This window comes from Oncorhynchus keta, chromosome 14 (genome assembly GCF_023373465.1).
Source record: "Oncorhynchus keta strain PuntledgeMale-10-30-2019 chromosome 14, Oket_V2, whole genome shotgun sequence".
Taxonomy (NCBI): domain Eukaryota; kingdom Metazoa; phylum Chordata; class Actinopteri; order Salmoniformes; family Salmonidae; genus Oncorhynchus; species Oncorhynchus keta.
The window spans coordinates 50,328,969-50,346,384 of NC_068434.1; the positions used below are offsets into that span (position 1 = coordinate 50,328,969).

General features: G+C 41.7%; 1 protein-coding gene across 1 annotated transcript in view; it reads right to left on the reverse strand.

The window, feature by feature from the left end:
* qsox2 (quiescin Q6 sulfhydryl oxidase 2) overlaps positions 1-17,416 on the reverse strand; it is a 55,730-nt gene that overhangs the window by 23,209 nt on the left and 15,105 nt on the right. The window contains exons 2-3 of the mRNA XM_035786353.2: positions 3,915-4,015; positions 3,778-3,826 (exon numbers count right to left, since the gene is read on the reverse strand). Coding sequence (XP_035642246.1) covers positions 3,778-3,826; positions 3,915-4,015 — 150 coding nt within the window. The remainder of the gene's footprint in view (positions 1-3,777; positions 3,827-3,914; positions 4,016-17,416) is intronic.

Consider the following 17,416-nt stretch of genomic DNA (forward strand, 5'->3'; position numbering starts at 1 on the left):
ACGCAACACTTACTTGAAACGGGTGTTTATTTGCTGAAATGTGTGCCATTGCCCGGCTATTAAGAGAGATAGGCGGCTATTTGAGACTCAGCGTTTAATTATAGTTGCACGATATTGTACAAAACATTACGAACACCTACCTGCTCATTCCAGAACATTGACGGTTCTGTTCAGATGAATCCAACATGTAAAGTGTTGCTCCTATGTTTAATGAGATTAAATTTAAGATCTCAGAAATGTTCCATATGCACACAAAAAATTATGCTGAGGAGTATTTGTGTCTGTAATAAAGCCTTTTTGTGGGGAAAACTTTATTATATATATTATAAACACACACACCAAAAAATTAAGCTGCACATTTTCTACTCTCCTCTGCCTCTGATGATGCCATTCAAACAATGATGGCATAATGGAATCCGACATTACAAAAAAACACATTCTATTGCATGAGCCACATCAGTTAACAACATTTGAATGAATATGCTATATTACCTTGAAAATGATTGCATCAAAATTCCCGGGCAGCCATTCCAAGTGTACCCATGAGTTTAGGGTTGTGACTAGAGAGAGTACAGCTACGACCGAAAGTTACTTATCGTAGCAGGTTAGGAGAGCATTTTAGCTAACCCTAACCCTTTTCTTAACCCAAGTCTCATAACTTGCTGTGTAAATTCTCCTGTAAATTCTGCTACGTCACTTCCGGTTGTAGCTGTAGTCCCTCTAGTCAGAACCTGAGTTTTCCAGTCAAATTGCCAGGGTTAGAGGTTCCAGGCCTATTCTATTGATTCTACTTCCATGTGTGCTGCTGCTGCATTGTGGTGGGCATTGCCTAGGCAACAGAAACACTATTTTGCTTGTTTCAGCAAGGAGTACAAAAGTTTCATGTTAAGATGTTAAGAGACCATGTTACGGCCGAAACGGAATCAACCGCACGAATGCCTGGCCTTCCTGTCCTCAGTCAGCTATTCATTTCACCCAAAAATAAAAATAATAATTATTATTATTATTAAAATGGTACACGTACTTGTACCGAACCGTTCGGTACGGGGACCCAGGTTCGGTCCACACTAAACCTGAAGTAATACATTTTTAAAATGATATAAAATAAAACCGAGGCCTCTTGGCTTCTTGAGTAAATATCAGCTTTAAAAAACATTTCAGGCTATTCCGTAAAACTAGAGCCTACGCACAAGTTGTAATAAAAATGTATACCTTAATTGGCACATTTTCTGAGGCGCAGCAAGGAACTATTTCTGTACGATGGCGAGGTCAATAAACCAGGAGGATTCTCCATTGTCGAAATCTCCAGTTTGGGAAAATTTTGGCTTCCCAGTGGATTACAACAGTGACAAACAGAGAGAGAATAGCCTATGCAGCCGACAACATCTAAAACATGTTGACACATTTATACCAAGATCACCCCAGTATTCCTACCAAAAAACTTTGTCTCCCCTCTGTATTCAAGCAGCCCTTTGCAGCAGACTTTGACCGGGCCAAATAAGACCGATAAGTATGTTTATAGCCGCGTATATGCGCCGATTCTCGGTGGAGAAGAAAAGTGCTCGAGCCACGTTACAAACATCACCCTCTTGCACCCATTTCAGCAAACAAGTAGCACCCTGTTTATATAAGCAAGCTAAAGCTGAAGTTGTCAATTAATTGGCAACTTACTACAGATGGATGGACCCTCCAGGGCTACAGAGAGCTACTTTTAACAGTGAAAGCCCATCACATTATCCCAGAGTGGGAAATGAGAAGTACTGTGCGAAAGACACACTGCCTTTATGAGAGTCACAAAAGTGTGCATATGTTTCTTTATGTACAGTACCAGTCAAAGGTTTGGACACACCTACGCATTCAAGGGTTTTTCTTTATTTTTACTATTTTCTACAATGTAGAGTGACAGTGAAGACATCAACCACTTGAAATAAAACATAAGGAATCAAGTAGTAAAAGGGTTTAACAATTCCCCCCAGAATTATATTTGAGATTCTTCACAGTAGCCACCCTTTGCCTTGATGACAGCTTTGCACACTCTCGGCATTCTCTCAGCCAGGATTCATGAGGTAGTCACCTGGAATGCAACTCAATTAACAAGTGTGCCTTCTTAAAAGCTAATTTGTGGAATTTCTTTCCTTCTTAATGCTTTTGAGTCAATCAGTTGTGGTGTGACAAGGTGGTATATAGAAGATAGCCCTATTTGGTAAAAGACCAAGTCTATATTAAATGACAATCCATCATTACTTTAAGACATGAAGGTCAGTCAATCCGGAAAATTTCAAGAACTTTGAAAGTTTCTTCAAGTGCAGTCGCAAAAACCATCAAGCGCTATGACAAAACTGGCTCACATGAGGACCGCCACAGGAAAATGAAGACCCAGAGTTAACTCTGCTGTAGAGGATAAGTTCATTAGAGTTACCAGCCTCTGAAATTGCAGGCCACATAAATGCCTCAGAGTTCAAGTAACAGACACATATCAACATCAATTGTTCTACGTGAATCAGGCCTTCATGGTCGAATTGCTGCAAAGAAACCACTACTAAAGGACCAATAAGAATAAGAGACTTGCTTGGGCCAAGAAACACGAGCAATGGACATTAGACCGGTGGAAATCTTTAATTTGGTCTAATGAGTCCAAATTCGAGATTTTTGGTTCCAACCACCATGTCTTTATGAGATGCAGAGTAGGTGAATGGATGATCTCTGCATGTGTGGTTCCCACTGTGAAGCATGGAGGAGGTGTGATGGTGCTTTGCTGGTGACACTGTCTGTGATTTATTTAGAATTCAAGGTACACTTAACCAGCATGACTACCACAGCATTCTGCAGAGATACGCCATCCCATCTGGTTTGCGCTGCTGGGTTCTGACTTACTAACTTTAAACTATGAAATATTCTCATTCATGACACTGAGGGAGAGAGGGTAATGTAAAACATTTACATTCTGTCAGAATATGTTATTGTTAGACATCAGGGATCTTTTAGGGAGGAGTAAGGAATTTGGGCAGAGGTCAGGTCAGATGACGTGAGGAAGAACAGATATCACTAAGGTTCTGTCAAGCAACAGAGATGTGTAGGAGGAGACTCAGCATAGGAGAAAGGGTTACATACCAGAACTTATGTGAATATGTTCTTTGTCTTGTGCAACTGTATGACCCAGTGGGTGAATAAACTTGGTTTGAGCTTTACTAAGCGCCCGTAAAAATGTTTTACTCTGTTTATTTTAGAACCTAACAGTTGGCGCTGCAAGCAGGGTTCACCGCAATTTACAGTCGACCTAGAGATTCCGAATCAGTGAAACAAGAGCCGGTACCAAAAACAGGATTGGCACAGATCCTACACCTGTTACCACTAATTCACAAATCTTGGGAAGATTTGTAGCATACGGACCGAGAAAGCCTGAACTTATTCAGCAGTCCCGTTGTATTCCGACTGTTCCCAGCTTTATTGTAAGTCCCGGAGGGTAAGCCTGAGCAGCCTGGTACCTGCAGAGGGTAACTCCTAGGGCATAAATCCCAGCCCTAACAGTACGTCTTTATGGAAACAACTTCAGGAGAATGTCGAATATGAAAACAACTGTCTTGAGATGGATATATTAATCTAGAATGCAGCGGTGGTACGGGTCTGTCTACATTTGGCAGTATGGCACAACATTTACAAACTGCATAACCTCGTCAGACAAACAATATCGTGAACATTTAAGTTCATCCAAATCAAAACTACTTATTTTGTTCCAAAAACAATCCCGAAATGCACCTACAAGTACCAAAATCTTACCTCTGTATGTTTTTCCAACATCAAATGTGGGGCCACGTGCTTTAAAGTACTGAGGGAGAAAAGAACAAGCGGCAGAACTGTAAAACAATAGTGGCATATTAGGAGCCTACATGATTCAAATATTGTCTGGCACATACTCTGAAGGTGGGGTAGAAGTGAATGCCAAACTCCTTGCAGATGTCAAAGTTATTCTCTTGAGCACAGTCCAGGACTCCAATCCGTATGGCATGCTCCCAATCTGTGAGAGAGAGAAAATGGATGTCAGTTGTTGATACAGGGACAAAGACAAAGTAAAGTCATCAGCATGCTTCAGTTCGGCTGTAGCTTAGCGTAACGAGTGTGCACGCATACTCCCTTAAAAGACCTTCTCGTTTTTCAAGCGAAGAAAACGGCAATACTGTTTGTCCATTTTGAGATGCCATGACTAGTTTACACTTCCTCAAAAATAGTCAGAATTCATCTAAAGTAACTCAAGAAATGTCATTATTTTTTACATTTTTGCAGAGTTGTGCAATTTTACATCGAAGATGTCAAATCTGTTTGGTGCAGTATTTGTCAATGAAAAAATGTGCATGAAAACGAGTCGTCTCGCATTGGATTACAACAAAGACTTTATTGAAGAATCCCTAGAGTTGACCAATCACTGACGAAGGGGCATAGACTTCGGCTCTGAAATTCGGTTTGCCTCTAGAAAAAAAATGTTTGCCCAAACACCCGGAAAAACTCACCGAAGTAAAGAATGAACAAAATGTCACAAAATATCCAAATATATGCACAAACTCTTCTGAACTGTTGTTTGGAAAGCATGCGGATGCCTTATAAGGCAGTGGTACAAATCCTAATTAAGCAGTTAATAAATGTAGTGAAACTAAAAAGGCAAAAAGTACAGTCGTGGCCAAAAGTTTTGAGAATGATACAAATATTAATTTCCAAAGAGACTGCTGCTTCAGTGTCTTTAGATATTTTTGTCAGATATTACTATGGAATACTGAAGTATAATAACAAACATTTCATAAGTGTCAAAGGCTTTTATTGACAATTACATGAAGTTGATGCAGTGTCAATATTTGCAGTGTTGACCCTTCTTTTTCAAGACCTCTGCAATCCGCCCTGGCATGCTGTCAATTAACTTCTGGGCCACATGCTGACTGATGGCAGTCCATTCTTGCATAATCCATGCTTGGAGTTTGTCAGAATTTGTGGGTTTTTGTTTGTACACCCGGCGCTTGAGGATTGACCACAAGTTCTCAATGGGATTAAGGTCTGGGGAGTTTCCTGGCAATGGACCCAAAATATCAATGTTTTGTTCCCAGAGCCACTTAGTTATCACTTTTGCCTTATGGCAAGGTGCTCCATCATGCTGGAAAAGGCATTGTTCGTCACCAAACTGTTCCTGGATGGTTGGGAGAAGTTGCTCTCGGAGGATGTATTGGTACCATTCTTTATTCATGGCTGTGTGCAACCCCACACATGAATGGTCTCAGGCATGACACAGGACTGATGGTAGCGCCCACCTTGTCTTCGTCAGACAAGCTTTTCTCCGGATGCCCCAAACAATCGGAAAGGGGATTCAGAGAAAATTATTTTACTTCAGTCCTCAGCAGTCCAATCGCTGTACCGTTTGCAGAATATCAGTCTGTCCCTGATGTTTTTCCTGGAGAGAAGTGGCTTCGCTGCCATTCTTGACACCAGGCCATCCTCCAAAAGTCTCCACTTCACTGTGCCTGCAGACGCACTCACACCTGCCTGCAGACGCACTCACACCTGCCTGCAGACGCACTCACACCTGCCTGCAGACGCACTCACACCTGCCTGCAGACGCACTCACACCTGCCTGCAGACGCACTCACACCTGCCTGCAGACGCACTCACACCTGCCTGCAGACGCACTCACACCTGCCTGCTGCCATTCCTGAGCAAGCTCTGTACTGGTGGTGCCCCGATCCCAGAGCTGAATCAACTTTTGGAGATGGTCCTGGCACTTGCTGGACTTTCTTGGGCGCCCTGAAGCCTTCTTTACAACAATGGAAAACGCTCTGCTTGAAGTTCTTGATGATCAAATAAATGGTTGATTTAGGTGAAATCTTACTGGCAGCAACATCCTTGCCTGTGAAGCCCTTTTTGTGCAAAGTAATGATGACGGCACGTGTTCCCTTGCAGGTTGACAGAGGAAGAACAATGATTCCATGCACCACCCTCCTTTTGAAGCTTCTTGTCTTTTATTTCATCAGCATGACAGAGTGATCTCCAGCCTTGTCCTCATCAACACTGACACCTGTGTTAACGAGAGAATCACTGACATGATGTCAGCTGGTCCTTTTGTGGCAGGGCTGAAATGCAGTGGAAATGTTTTGGGGGATTTAGTTAATTTGCATGACAAAGAGGGACTTTGCAATTAATTGCAATTCATCTGATCACTCTTCAAAACATTCTGGAGTATATGCAAATTACCATCATACAAACTGAGGCAGCAGACTTTGTGAAAATGAATGTCATTCTCAAAACTTTTGGCCACAACTGTACATTCTGATACGGAAAACACCAACGTTCACAGGTCAGTCTTACCGCCAATAAATAAGGATTTCGGGGCTGTATAGAAAAAGTAAAGTAGCCAGCCAGGCACCCCACTATTTCCAAAAACCAATGAGCAACTCCAATCTACAAACAATACCCCATAATGACAAAGTGAAAACAGGTTTGTAGATTTTTTTTGCACATGTATTTACAAAAACATTATTTACATAAGTATTCAGACCCTTTGCTATGAGACTCAAAATTGAGCTCAGGTGCATCCTGTTTCCATTGACCATCCTTGAGATGTTTCTACAACAAGGGGGGCAAAGTACAGCCCGTGGGCCGTATCAAGCCCGCCGGGCACTCCAATCTGGCCCGCGAGACATAAAAATGTAACCCCTTTTTTCTCCCCAATTTCGTGGAATCCAAATTGATAGTTACAGTCTTGTCCCATCGCTGCAACTCCCGTTTGGACTTGAGAGAGACGAACGTCCCCGGAAAACATGACCCAGCCAAGCCGCACTGCTTCTTGACACATTGCTTGCTTAATGCGGAAGCCAGCTGCATGTGTCGGAGGAAACACAGCACACCTGGCAACCATGTCAGCGTGCATGCGCCCGGCCCACCACAGAAGTCGCTGGATCACGATGGAACAAGGAAATCTCAGCCTGCCAAAACATTTCCTAAACCGGACGTCACTGGGCTAATTGTGCGCCACCTCATGCATCTCCCAGTTACAGTCAGCTGTGACACAGGCTGGGATTGAACCTGGATCTGTAGTGTCGCCTCAAGCACTGCAATGCAGTACCTTAGACCATTGTGCAACCCGGGAGGCCCCAGCAAATTGATTATGAAAAATGCGGCCCTCCGTTGAATTTCAGTTTGTCCACCCCTGTTCTACAACTTGGGAGTTCACCTGTGGTAAATTCAATTCATTGGACATGATTTGGAAACGCACACACCTGTCTATATAAGGTCCCACAAATGGCAGTGCATGTCAGAGCAAAAGCCAAGCCATGAGGTTGAAGGAACTGTCTGCAGAGCTCTGAGACAGGATTGTGTTGAGGTACCGATCTGGGGAAGGGTACCAAAAAATGTCAGCAGCATTGAAGGTCCCCAAGAACACAGTCGCCTTCATCATTCTTAAATGGAATGAGTTTGGCACCACCAAGACTTCCTAGAACAGGCCGCCCGGCCAAAGTGAGCAATCAGGGGGAGAAGGGCCTTGGTTAGGGAGGTGACCAAGAACCCAATGGTCACTCTGACAGAGCTCCAGAATTCCTCTGTGGAGATGGGATAAACTTCCAGAAGGACAAACATCTCTGCAGCAATCCACCAATGAGGCCTTTATGGTAGAGTGGCCAGACGGATGTCACTGCTCAGTTAAAAAGGCACATGACAGCCTGCTTGGAGTTTGCCAAAAGACTCCCAGATCAGGAGAAACAAGATTCTCTGGTTTGATGAAACGAAGATTGAACTCTTTGGCCTGAATGCCAAGTGTCACATCTGGAGGAAATCAGATGAAGTAGCAGCATATGGTTTCAGCAGATCTTGCTGTGGGATGATTTTCAGCAGCACACAGGGATGTTTTTCAGCAGCAGGGACTAGTCAGGATCGAGGGAAAGATGAACGGAGCAAAGTACAGAGAGATCCTTGATGAAAACCTTCTCCAGAACGCCGAGAACCCCAGACTGGCGCCAAGGGTCACCTTACAACAAGACAATGACCCTAAGCACACAGCCAAGACAATGCAGGAGTGTCCAGCCAGAGCCCGGACTTGAACCCGATCGAACATCTCTGGAGAGACCTGAAAATAGCTGTACAGCGACGTTCCCCATCCAACCTGACAGAGCTTGAGAGGATCTCCGGAGAAGAGTGGGGGAGAAACTCCCCAAATACAGGTGGGCCAAGCTTGTAGCGTCATAACCAAGAAGACTTGATGCTGTAAGCAACAAAGTGCTGAGTAAAGGGCACATGTGATACATTCGCATTTTCTTTTCTAAAAACCTGATTTTGCTTTGTCATTATGGGGTATTGGGTGTAGATTGATGAGGAAAAAAACCTATTGAATCAATTTTAGAATAAGGCTGTAACGTTACAAAATGTGAAAAAAGTGAAGGGATGTGAATACTTTCCGGATGCACTGTATGTACTGAACTTGTCTGATGTTTTAAGCACATGGTTGTATTAAATAAGACACACAACTGACTCAAGCACGAGTGACAGCCTAACCAGAATATTTTTTTATTCTTTTTTTTCCTTTTAACTGTTCCTGACCCTCCTCCTCCTGCTGCTGGCCTTCGCAGAATCTGCCATCCTTTTCCATTTGGAGCGCCAATTTATCTTACCGTTTCTACCGATCTGCATGCCAGTTGTGATTTGTCACGTGCAAATTTTCATGGAACAGATTTATTGAATTTATTTATAATAGTCTTTGTATCGCTAAACACAGACAATGATTTTATCTCAAAGAAAATTATATACATCGAAAGTAATTTTTATTGCCATTGCCAACGATGTAAAAATTGCCTACATAAAAGCCAACAAATAACATTGCAGCCTGCATGTAGAAAATATCCTGATAAAAATAAAACACATTGTTGCAGACAGGCCATGCATAGTCAAACTTGAAACATTGTATCAACTGTCAACTGGGTCAACCCGAAACTCACTAGCAAACTTGCAACATTGTATAAAATATTCTGGGCCCTCAAGAGTTATCCACACCAGTAAGCTTTGGACAGACACAGCTGTAGGCTATTTGTGCAAGGGATAAGAAGTAATATGGTATTTTATGACGTTTCCGCTGGATAAGAACATTACATTTCTCCCTTCCTTTCTTGCCGAGTGGTTATCAACTTTTCAAATATTTTTGATTCTAAAACAGACTTAATTTTACTTGGTGTTTGAGGTGAATAAAAAAATGACTGAGAAGCTCCACATCTCCTTAGCGGTGGTGAGTTAAGATAATCAGAAATACTAAAATCAGACATCCCCAAATGGGCACATTTTATAAGCCTACATTTGTGCGCAGGCCAGGTAGATTAGTCCTACTTCTATATTTGTAATCAGGTGTGTGTCCTTACTCAACATTGACAGGGGCATTTCAAACTAAAAGTTGATGAATAAATTGACAAAACTGAAATGGAATGAAATTTTTAAAAACTTGTTTCTCACAAGTGTAGCATAGGTTGTGATTTCTTCAAACTATGTGTCCATGCCGACAATGATTTTAAACGACTAATAATAATATTTTGAATGTGTTAATAGAATTTACAGTAACCAAATAAACATTGCAGATTAGAAATTATGGGAATTAACAGTAAAATGTAGGCTTACACCTGGTGACATAAATAAATGGGGAATTGATAGACACAGCAAACCATGCACACACTATGAAGTTATGAAACAATGAATATTAGCGGGAGAGCGCACAATCTGGAGAGAGCCGTGCCTTGTACTGCTGACCCCTACTTTTCATAGACCGTGGCATCCGCGCGCTCTCAATGGATTATTCCACTGAGACCGGCGCAAAGACAGGTGTCTCGTGTGCCATGAGGGAAAAAAATCTATTTGCCACTGCTCGACTAAAAAGAATCTCGGTCGACCAAACAACCGACCAGTCGACTAAATGGGGTCAGCCCTAATGCATGGTTTATGTTCCTGTTGTAAACAATGGAGTAATGCAACCTTATATTTTGGGTTATGATGGGGTAAGACAGTTAAGCTATGCTCTAGACATTTGTTAGTTATAATATTTAAAGGAAAGGCGTCACCACAGATTCAAAAGTGGTGTGGCTAAATTCGTATGTGTCTTTTCTGGCCTGGAGTTTTTCCTGATCTCATGGCCTCATCAGGTAAAAAATCCTATTTCCTATTTGTAGGCTGACAGGATCCAACGGTAACTTTTTTTCTTAACTGGCACGACCGGGCCAGTTGGCCAGACAAGGTGTAGTTTTTAATTCATTGGGGTCATGCAGTGCCCATAGGTTGGCATTCTTTATCTCTATATGGAGCTATTAACAGGCTACATTTAAAATAAATAAATTGGTGGATACTTATTCTGTCCTATTTCACACATGTACATTAATATGCGTGATTTGAAAATGTTTTTGTTTTTTTTTGCATATCCCAAATTGCAGAGTGGGGTCACAGCCAAGGTCTGCCACTACTTTAATACATATTTTTAGTTTTGTTGGAGTTGTTAGAGTTGGTGTTGGTGATTTTTTAAATATATTTTTTATGTTTAGGCAGTAGATCAGCTTTAATATAGATAGAATGTAGCTCCATCATTGTAATTGTCAGCATAATTTCCAATTCCCCATATATATTTGTTTGTAAATACAGTACCAGTCAAACATTTGTACACCTACTCATTCCAGGGTGTTTATTTATATTTACTGTATTGTAAAATAATAATAGTGAAGATAAAACTATGAAATCATGCAATAACCAAAGTGTTAAACAAATCAAAATATATTTTATATTTGAGATTCTTCAAAGTAGCCACCCTTTGCCTTGATTTCCAAGAGCGTGCAAAGCTGTCTCTCAACTAACTTCATGAGGAATGCTTTTCCAACAGTCTTGAAGGAGTTCCCACATATGCTGAGCACCTGTTTGCTGCTTTTCCTTCATTCTGCGGTCCAACTCATCCCAAACCATCTCAATTGGGTTGAGGTCGGGTGATTGTGGAGGTCAGGTCATCTGATGCACTCCATTACTCTCCTTGGTCAAATAGCCCTTACACAGCCTAGAGGTACATTTTGGGTTACTGTCATTGTCCTGAAAAACAAATGATCGGTGGGACTAAGCGCAAAAAAATATGGGATTTGCGTATCGCTGCAGAATGCTGTGGTAGCCATGCTTGTTAACCTCTTCCTCCTACCCTCTAATTTTTCGAACATTCTGTTAAAAATCACGCAACATTTCAGCGCCCTGCTACTCATGCCAGGAATATAGTATATGCATATGATTAGTATGTGTGGATAGAAAACACTCAGACGTTTATAAAACTGGTTAAATCACGGCTGTAACTATAACAGAGCCTGTGTTTCATCGAAAAGCACAAGAAAAACTGATCACTGAAAACTGGAAAAAGTATCAATGCGCCACTTGCATGTATTGTTTATGGGAAACCAAATTACATGGGGCTGAGATTGCAAGTCCTACAGCTTCCACAGGTTGTCGCCAGTCTTGTCAATTGCCTGGCCTTGGTTTCTTGGTCAAACGAGTGAGAGAGCCCATTCCTTCCGGTCTCCGACAGGATGTTTTGTGGTCCTTCTGTGGCTCAGTTGGTAGAGCATGGCGCTTGTAACGCCAGGGTAGTGGGTTCGATTCCCGGGACCACCCATACGTAGAATGTATGCACACATGACTGTAAGTCGCTTTGGATAAAAGCGTCAGCTAAATGGCATATATTATTATTATTATTATATCATATATTATTATGTTTTGGAGTAGAAATTTCTGAACATGATTTCAAGACGTGGAGCTATTGAATACACATCGCCCCGTGATCAATTTGATAGATTATTAACGTTTACTAATACCTAAAGTTGGATTACAAAAGTATTTCGAAGTGCTTTGTGAAAGTTTATCGTCGACTTTTTTAATTAAAAAAATGACGTTGCGTTTTAAAACGCTGTTTTTTCCTTGATCGACATTTAGGGTATATATGGATCAATTTAATCTGAAAAAAAAGACCCAATAGTGATGTTTATGGGACATCTAGGAGTGCCAACAAAGAAGATCGTCAACAAAGAAGATCGTCAAAGGTAATGAATGTTTTATATTTTATTTCTGCGTTTTGTGTAGCGCCGGCTATGCTAATTATTTTGTTTACGTCCCCTTCGGGTATTTCGTGGTGTTGCATGCTATCAGATAATAGCTTCTCATGCTTTCGCCGAAAAGCATTTTAAAAATCTGACTTGTTGGCTGGATTCACAACGAGTGTAGCTTTAATGAAAATTTGAGTTTTAACGAGTGCTATTAGCATTTAGCGTAGCGCAATTGCATTTCCAGATGGCTAGATGGGACGCATGCGTGTCAGGTCGACTTAAGAGGTTAAAACCCTTTACAATGAAGATGTGAAGTTATTTGGATTTTAGCGAATTATCTTTAAAAGACAGGGTCCTGAAAAGGGGACGTTTCTTTTTTTGCTGAGTTCACGTACGGTCACTGTGGGGACGACGTCGTCGATGCACTTATTAATGAAGCCGATGACTGTGGTGGTATACTCCAATGCCATTGGATGAATCCCGGAACATATTCCAGTCTGTGCTAGCAAAACAGTCCTGTAGCGTAGCATCCACGTCATCTGATGCTCGCCGTTTGGTGAGACCTTGTCCCGGTGGCAATGGCTAGACTGAGCATACATGTCACGGCAGTGGGGGAGATCCCATGTGAGAAATGTGCAAGAGGGCATAGTCAGAGGGAGTGTACAGTTGAGTGTACAGTTGAAATAGAGAAAGCACTGTGTCAACTGTGAGGGTTCCCATGCAGCTGGGGATCTGAAGTGCCCTGTGAGAGCGAGAGACATGTTGAGTTTGCCATAGTTCAAGTGGGACAGAAAGTTTCCTATGCTGAGACAGTAAAGAGAGTAGAGGATAACCAAGGGTGAGTGAGTCGACTGAGAGGCCCAGAGTGAGTAGACCTGAAGAGGGAGCCAGAAAGGATGAGTTTTAGTAAGGTTGGATTTCTTGCATTTATAACCATGGTGATCAACTGCACACGTGGAGCGGAAATCACAGAAGCTAGATGTTGTAGAAATATTTGTGTTTGAGATTTTAGTGCAGAAGATCTACAGGAAGTTGAGAGAAGAGGTTCATTCATTCCTCCCAGGCCGACGGCTTGGTGTAGGATCGTTAAGGGCCAAGTAGTGGGATGGAGTGATGGGTTAGATGGTGGTGCAATTCAATAAGTTGTTCCCCATTCCCTATTCTGTTTTTTTGGGGTGACCAAAATGTGCAATTCGCACTTCGACCTGTGACAGGTAGCAATATGACACACGAAGAAGAAGGCCCACGGCTTAGAAGTAAGATGGTTAAAGACTTTAATGCATGACTCAGAGATCTGTTATCAAACGTAACATCACTACTAACTAGCTTTGTTTGTTGAAACAGTCTCTGGGCAGTGACTGTTGTTAACATTAGCTTGCTAGCCAGCTAACGTTAGTTAAAAAAGACCAAAGGGTGTTAGTTAGCCAATAGACCTTGCTTGGTTGCCTTTTTATGCAGATCCTTCTATGCATTGTTCTGTTTGTGTCTAGCTAACAATGTTAAATGTTGAACATAGCTAGGTGGCTAGCTAGTACTGCTAACGTTAGCAATGATAGCTATGTTAGGTAACATTTGAACATTTTCATGCCAAGGCAGCAGCTACTCTTCCTGGGGTCCAGCAAAATTAAGGCAGTTTATACCATTTTAAAACATTACAATACATTCACTGATTTCACAACACGCTGTGTGCCCTCAGGCCCCTTCTCCACCACTACCACATATCTACAGTACAAAATCCATGTATACAGTGTGTATGTTATCATGTGTGTTTAAGTGCCTGTTTGTGTTGCTTCACAGTCCCTGCTGTTCCATAAGGTGTATTTGAATCGTTTTTTTAGCTATAATTTTACTGCTTGCATCGGTTACTTGATGTGGAATAGTAGTACTGTGCACCTCCTCCCATAGTCTGTTCTGGACTTGGGGACTGAAGAGACCTCTTGTGGCATGTCTTGTGAGATATGCATGGGTGTCTGAGCTGTGCGCCAATAGTTCAAACAGACAGCTCGGTGTATTCAACATGTCAATGTCTCAGAAATACAAGTATTGATGAAGTTAATCTCTCCTCCACTTTGAGGTAGTAGTTCAAACAGAAAGCTTTGAGCCAGGAGAGATTGACATGCATATTATTAAATGTTAGAGGGACGCAATTGCAGAGCCTCCAGAGACATGCAGAGGCAAAATTGAGCTCTGTACCGCAGGGTTCTGTATAGCTCCGCATTGACATGATTGGTTGACGGTAGGCGGGGGCGGTACATCCTGTATGAACACAATCTCAGTTCTTGACAACAGCTCTGCACTGCCCACGAGAAACGCAAACACTTTATTTAACTAGGCAAATGAATGCTCTGACTTCTGCTGAGGCCATATCACCGTAAATGCTGTATGGCCAATACAGATGTCAGAATGACCAAGCATCCAGATGCACAATGCACTTCTCTCTACAATGTTTGTTACTTGTTACCACGTCTACGCAGACGACACCATTCTGTATACTTCTGGCCCTTCTTTGGACACTGTGTTAACTAACCTCCAGACGGGCTTCAATGCCATACAACTTGCCTTCCGTAGCCTACAACTGCTCTTGAATGCAAGTAAAACTAAATGCATGTTATTCAACTGATCACACCTGACCGTCCATCCAGCATCACTACTCTGGATGGTTCTGATTTAGAATGTGTGGACAACTACAAATACCTAGGTGTCTGATTAGACTGTAAACTCTCCTTCGACTCACATTAAGCATCTCCAATCCAAAATTAAATATAGAATTGGCTTCCTATTTTGCAACAAAGCATCCTTCACTCTTGCCGCCAAACATACCCTCATGAAACTGCCTATCCTATTGATCCTAGACTTCGGCGATGTCGTTTAAAAAAAATAGCCACCAACACTCTACTCAGCAAACTGGCAAACTGGATGTAGTCTATCACAGTGCCATCCGTTTTGTCACCAAAGCCCCATATACTCGCCACCACTGTGACCTGTATGCTCTCTTTGGCTGGCCCTCACTACATATCTGTTCTCAACTAGCCTACCTGGTTAAATAAATGTGAAATAAATGACTGTAACCAAAGTTTATTTTATTGCATTCAATATTATTCCAGCATTCCCGTTCTCATTGGAGTGGACACACTGTTCGCAAAGTGCACAACCTATGCTACACTTGTGAGAAACAAGTTTTGATTAATTTCATTCCATTTATGAGTTGTCAACTTCGTCATTGTCTTTTGTTTAGAGCGCAGAAGAACATTTGAAGTGCTGGTACTCAGCTCTGGTGAGCTCCTGCCCAAGTCAAGCACTGCCTCTTCTTATCCCTTCCGCAAATAGCCTATAGTTGTGTCTGTCCCGATCTCACTGGTGCAGATCTCATACAATGTTGCAAGTTCACCAGCACAAGCTTTGGGCTGGATCCAAGTTAATAGTTGATACAATGTTTCAAGTTCGTTGCAGACAGGCCATGGGTAGCCAATGTGATTTATATGATATTTAAAATCAGGTACATTTTCTACCTGCAGGCTGCAATGTTTTTATTTGTTGGCTTTATGTAGGTTATTTTTAATGTAGTTGGCTATGGCAACATAAGTTACTTTTTTGGTTTGTGTCTTTTATTTCATTGATAGAATTTTGATTAACCACATGATTGCGATATGAAGACGTTAATTGTAAACTAAATGAAACTGTTTACATTAGCATCACTAACGGCTATACAAAGTTGGGCATAGTTGTTGCCTCTTCAGAAAGTTAAAGAAATACAAATCAATAATATATTCTGTTCATGTCTTATGATAAACTTGGGCGAATTTCAATACAGTTAGTTGATTCTCTACTAACATCAATAAAACATTTTGTATTGTTGAATTCCGTTTTAATGCCCCGATTCTGATATTTGGACCAGAATGAGGCTCTCCACTACCTATGATGATTCACCATCTTCATAAAATGTTTTCATAATGTATCTGCAGCAAATCGACAAAAAGCCTAGGCCTACCAGTAGCCTATGCAAATTAGTGAGGCAAATTAAAGGCTCTCACCTCAGTGATGTGCGGTCAGGGAGATAGAAGCCTGTCTCTAATAAGAACCTATTGTGTTCAGTGATTTAAGCAAATAGAAACGCCCGGTAAGCTGATCAGGATGGCCAACACGTTTCATCTGAAATGGTAGGCTACACTGACTGACACATACTTTAGTGTCACTGTCTGCCAAGCCCCGACATCCTAGGAAAGGAAACCATTGGTACCAATGCAATACCATGGACATATAACCACGTTGCATTATTTTAGAATGGCAAAAGGATGTAGAAGATCGACTTTATTCCATCAGTTCAACACCTTTTATAAACTAGTCAACACTTGCTGTTCGGTTGTCAATCAAAACACAGTAAATAGCCTATGCGCCACGACTATGTGGTTGGCTATGTGAAACACGCGAAAGAAAAATCTTCCAGAAAACAATAATTAGGCTAAGTGGATTTTGACTCATTGTTACCACCTACAGTGCCTTGCGAAAGTATTCGGCCCCCTTGAACTTTGCGACCTTTTGCCACATTTCAGGCTTCAAACAAAGATATAAAACTGTATTTTTTTGTGAAGAATCAACAACAACTGGGACACAATCATGAAGTGGAACGACATTTATTGGATATTTCAAACTATTTTAACAAATCAAAAACTGAAAAATTGGGCGTGCAAAATTATTCAGCCCCCTTAAGTTAATACTTTGTCGCCCCACCTTTTGCTGCGATTACAGCTGTAAGTCGCTTGGGGTGTCTCTATCAGTTTTGCACATCGAAAGACTGAAATTTTTTCCCATTCCTCCTTGCAAAACAGCTCGAGCTCAGTGAGGTTGGATGGAGAGCATTTGTGAACAGCAGTTTTCAGTTCTTTCCACAGATTCTCGATTGGATTCAGGTCTGGACTTTGACTTGGCCATTCTAACACCTGGATATGTTTATTTTTGAACCATTCCATTGTAGATTTTGCTTTATGTTTTGGATCATTGTCTTGTTGGAAGACAAATCTCCGTCCCAGTCTCAGGTCTTTTGCAGACTCCATCGGGTTTTCTTCCAGAATGGTCCTGTATTTGGCTCCATCCATCTTCCCATCAATTTTAACCATCTTCCCTTTCCCTGCTGAAGAAAAGCAGGCCCAAACCATGATGCTGCCACCACCATGTTTGACAGTGGGGATGGTGTGTTCAGGGTGTTGCTTTTACGCCAAACATAACGTTTTGCATTGTTGCCAAAAAGCTCAATTTTGGTTTCATCTGACCAGAGCACCTTCTTCCACATGTTTAGTGTGTCTCCCAGGTGGCTTGTGGCAAACTTTAAACGACACTTTTTATCGATATCT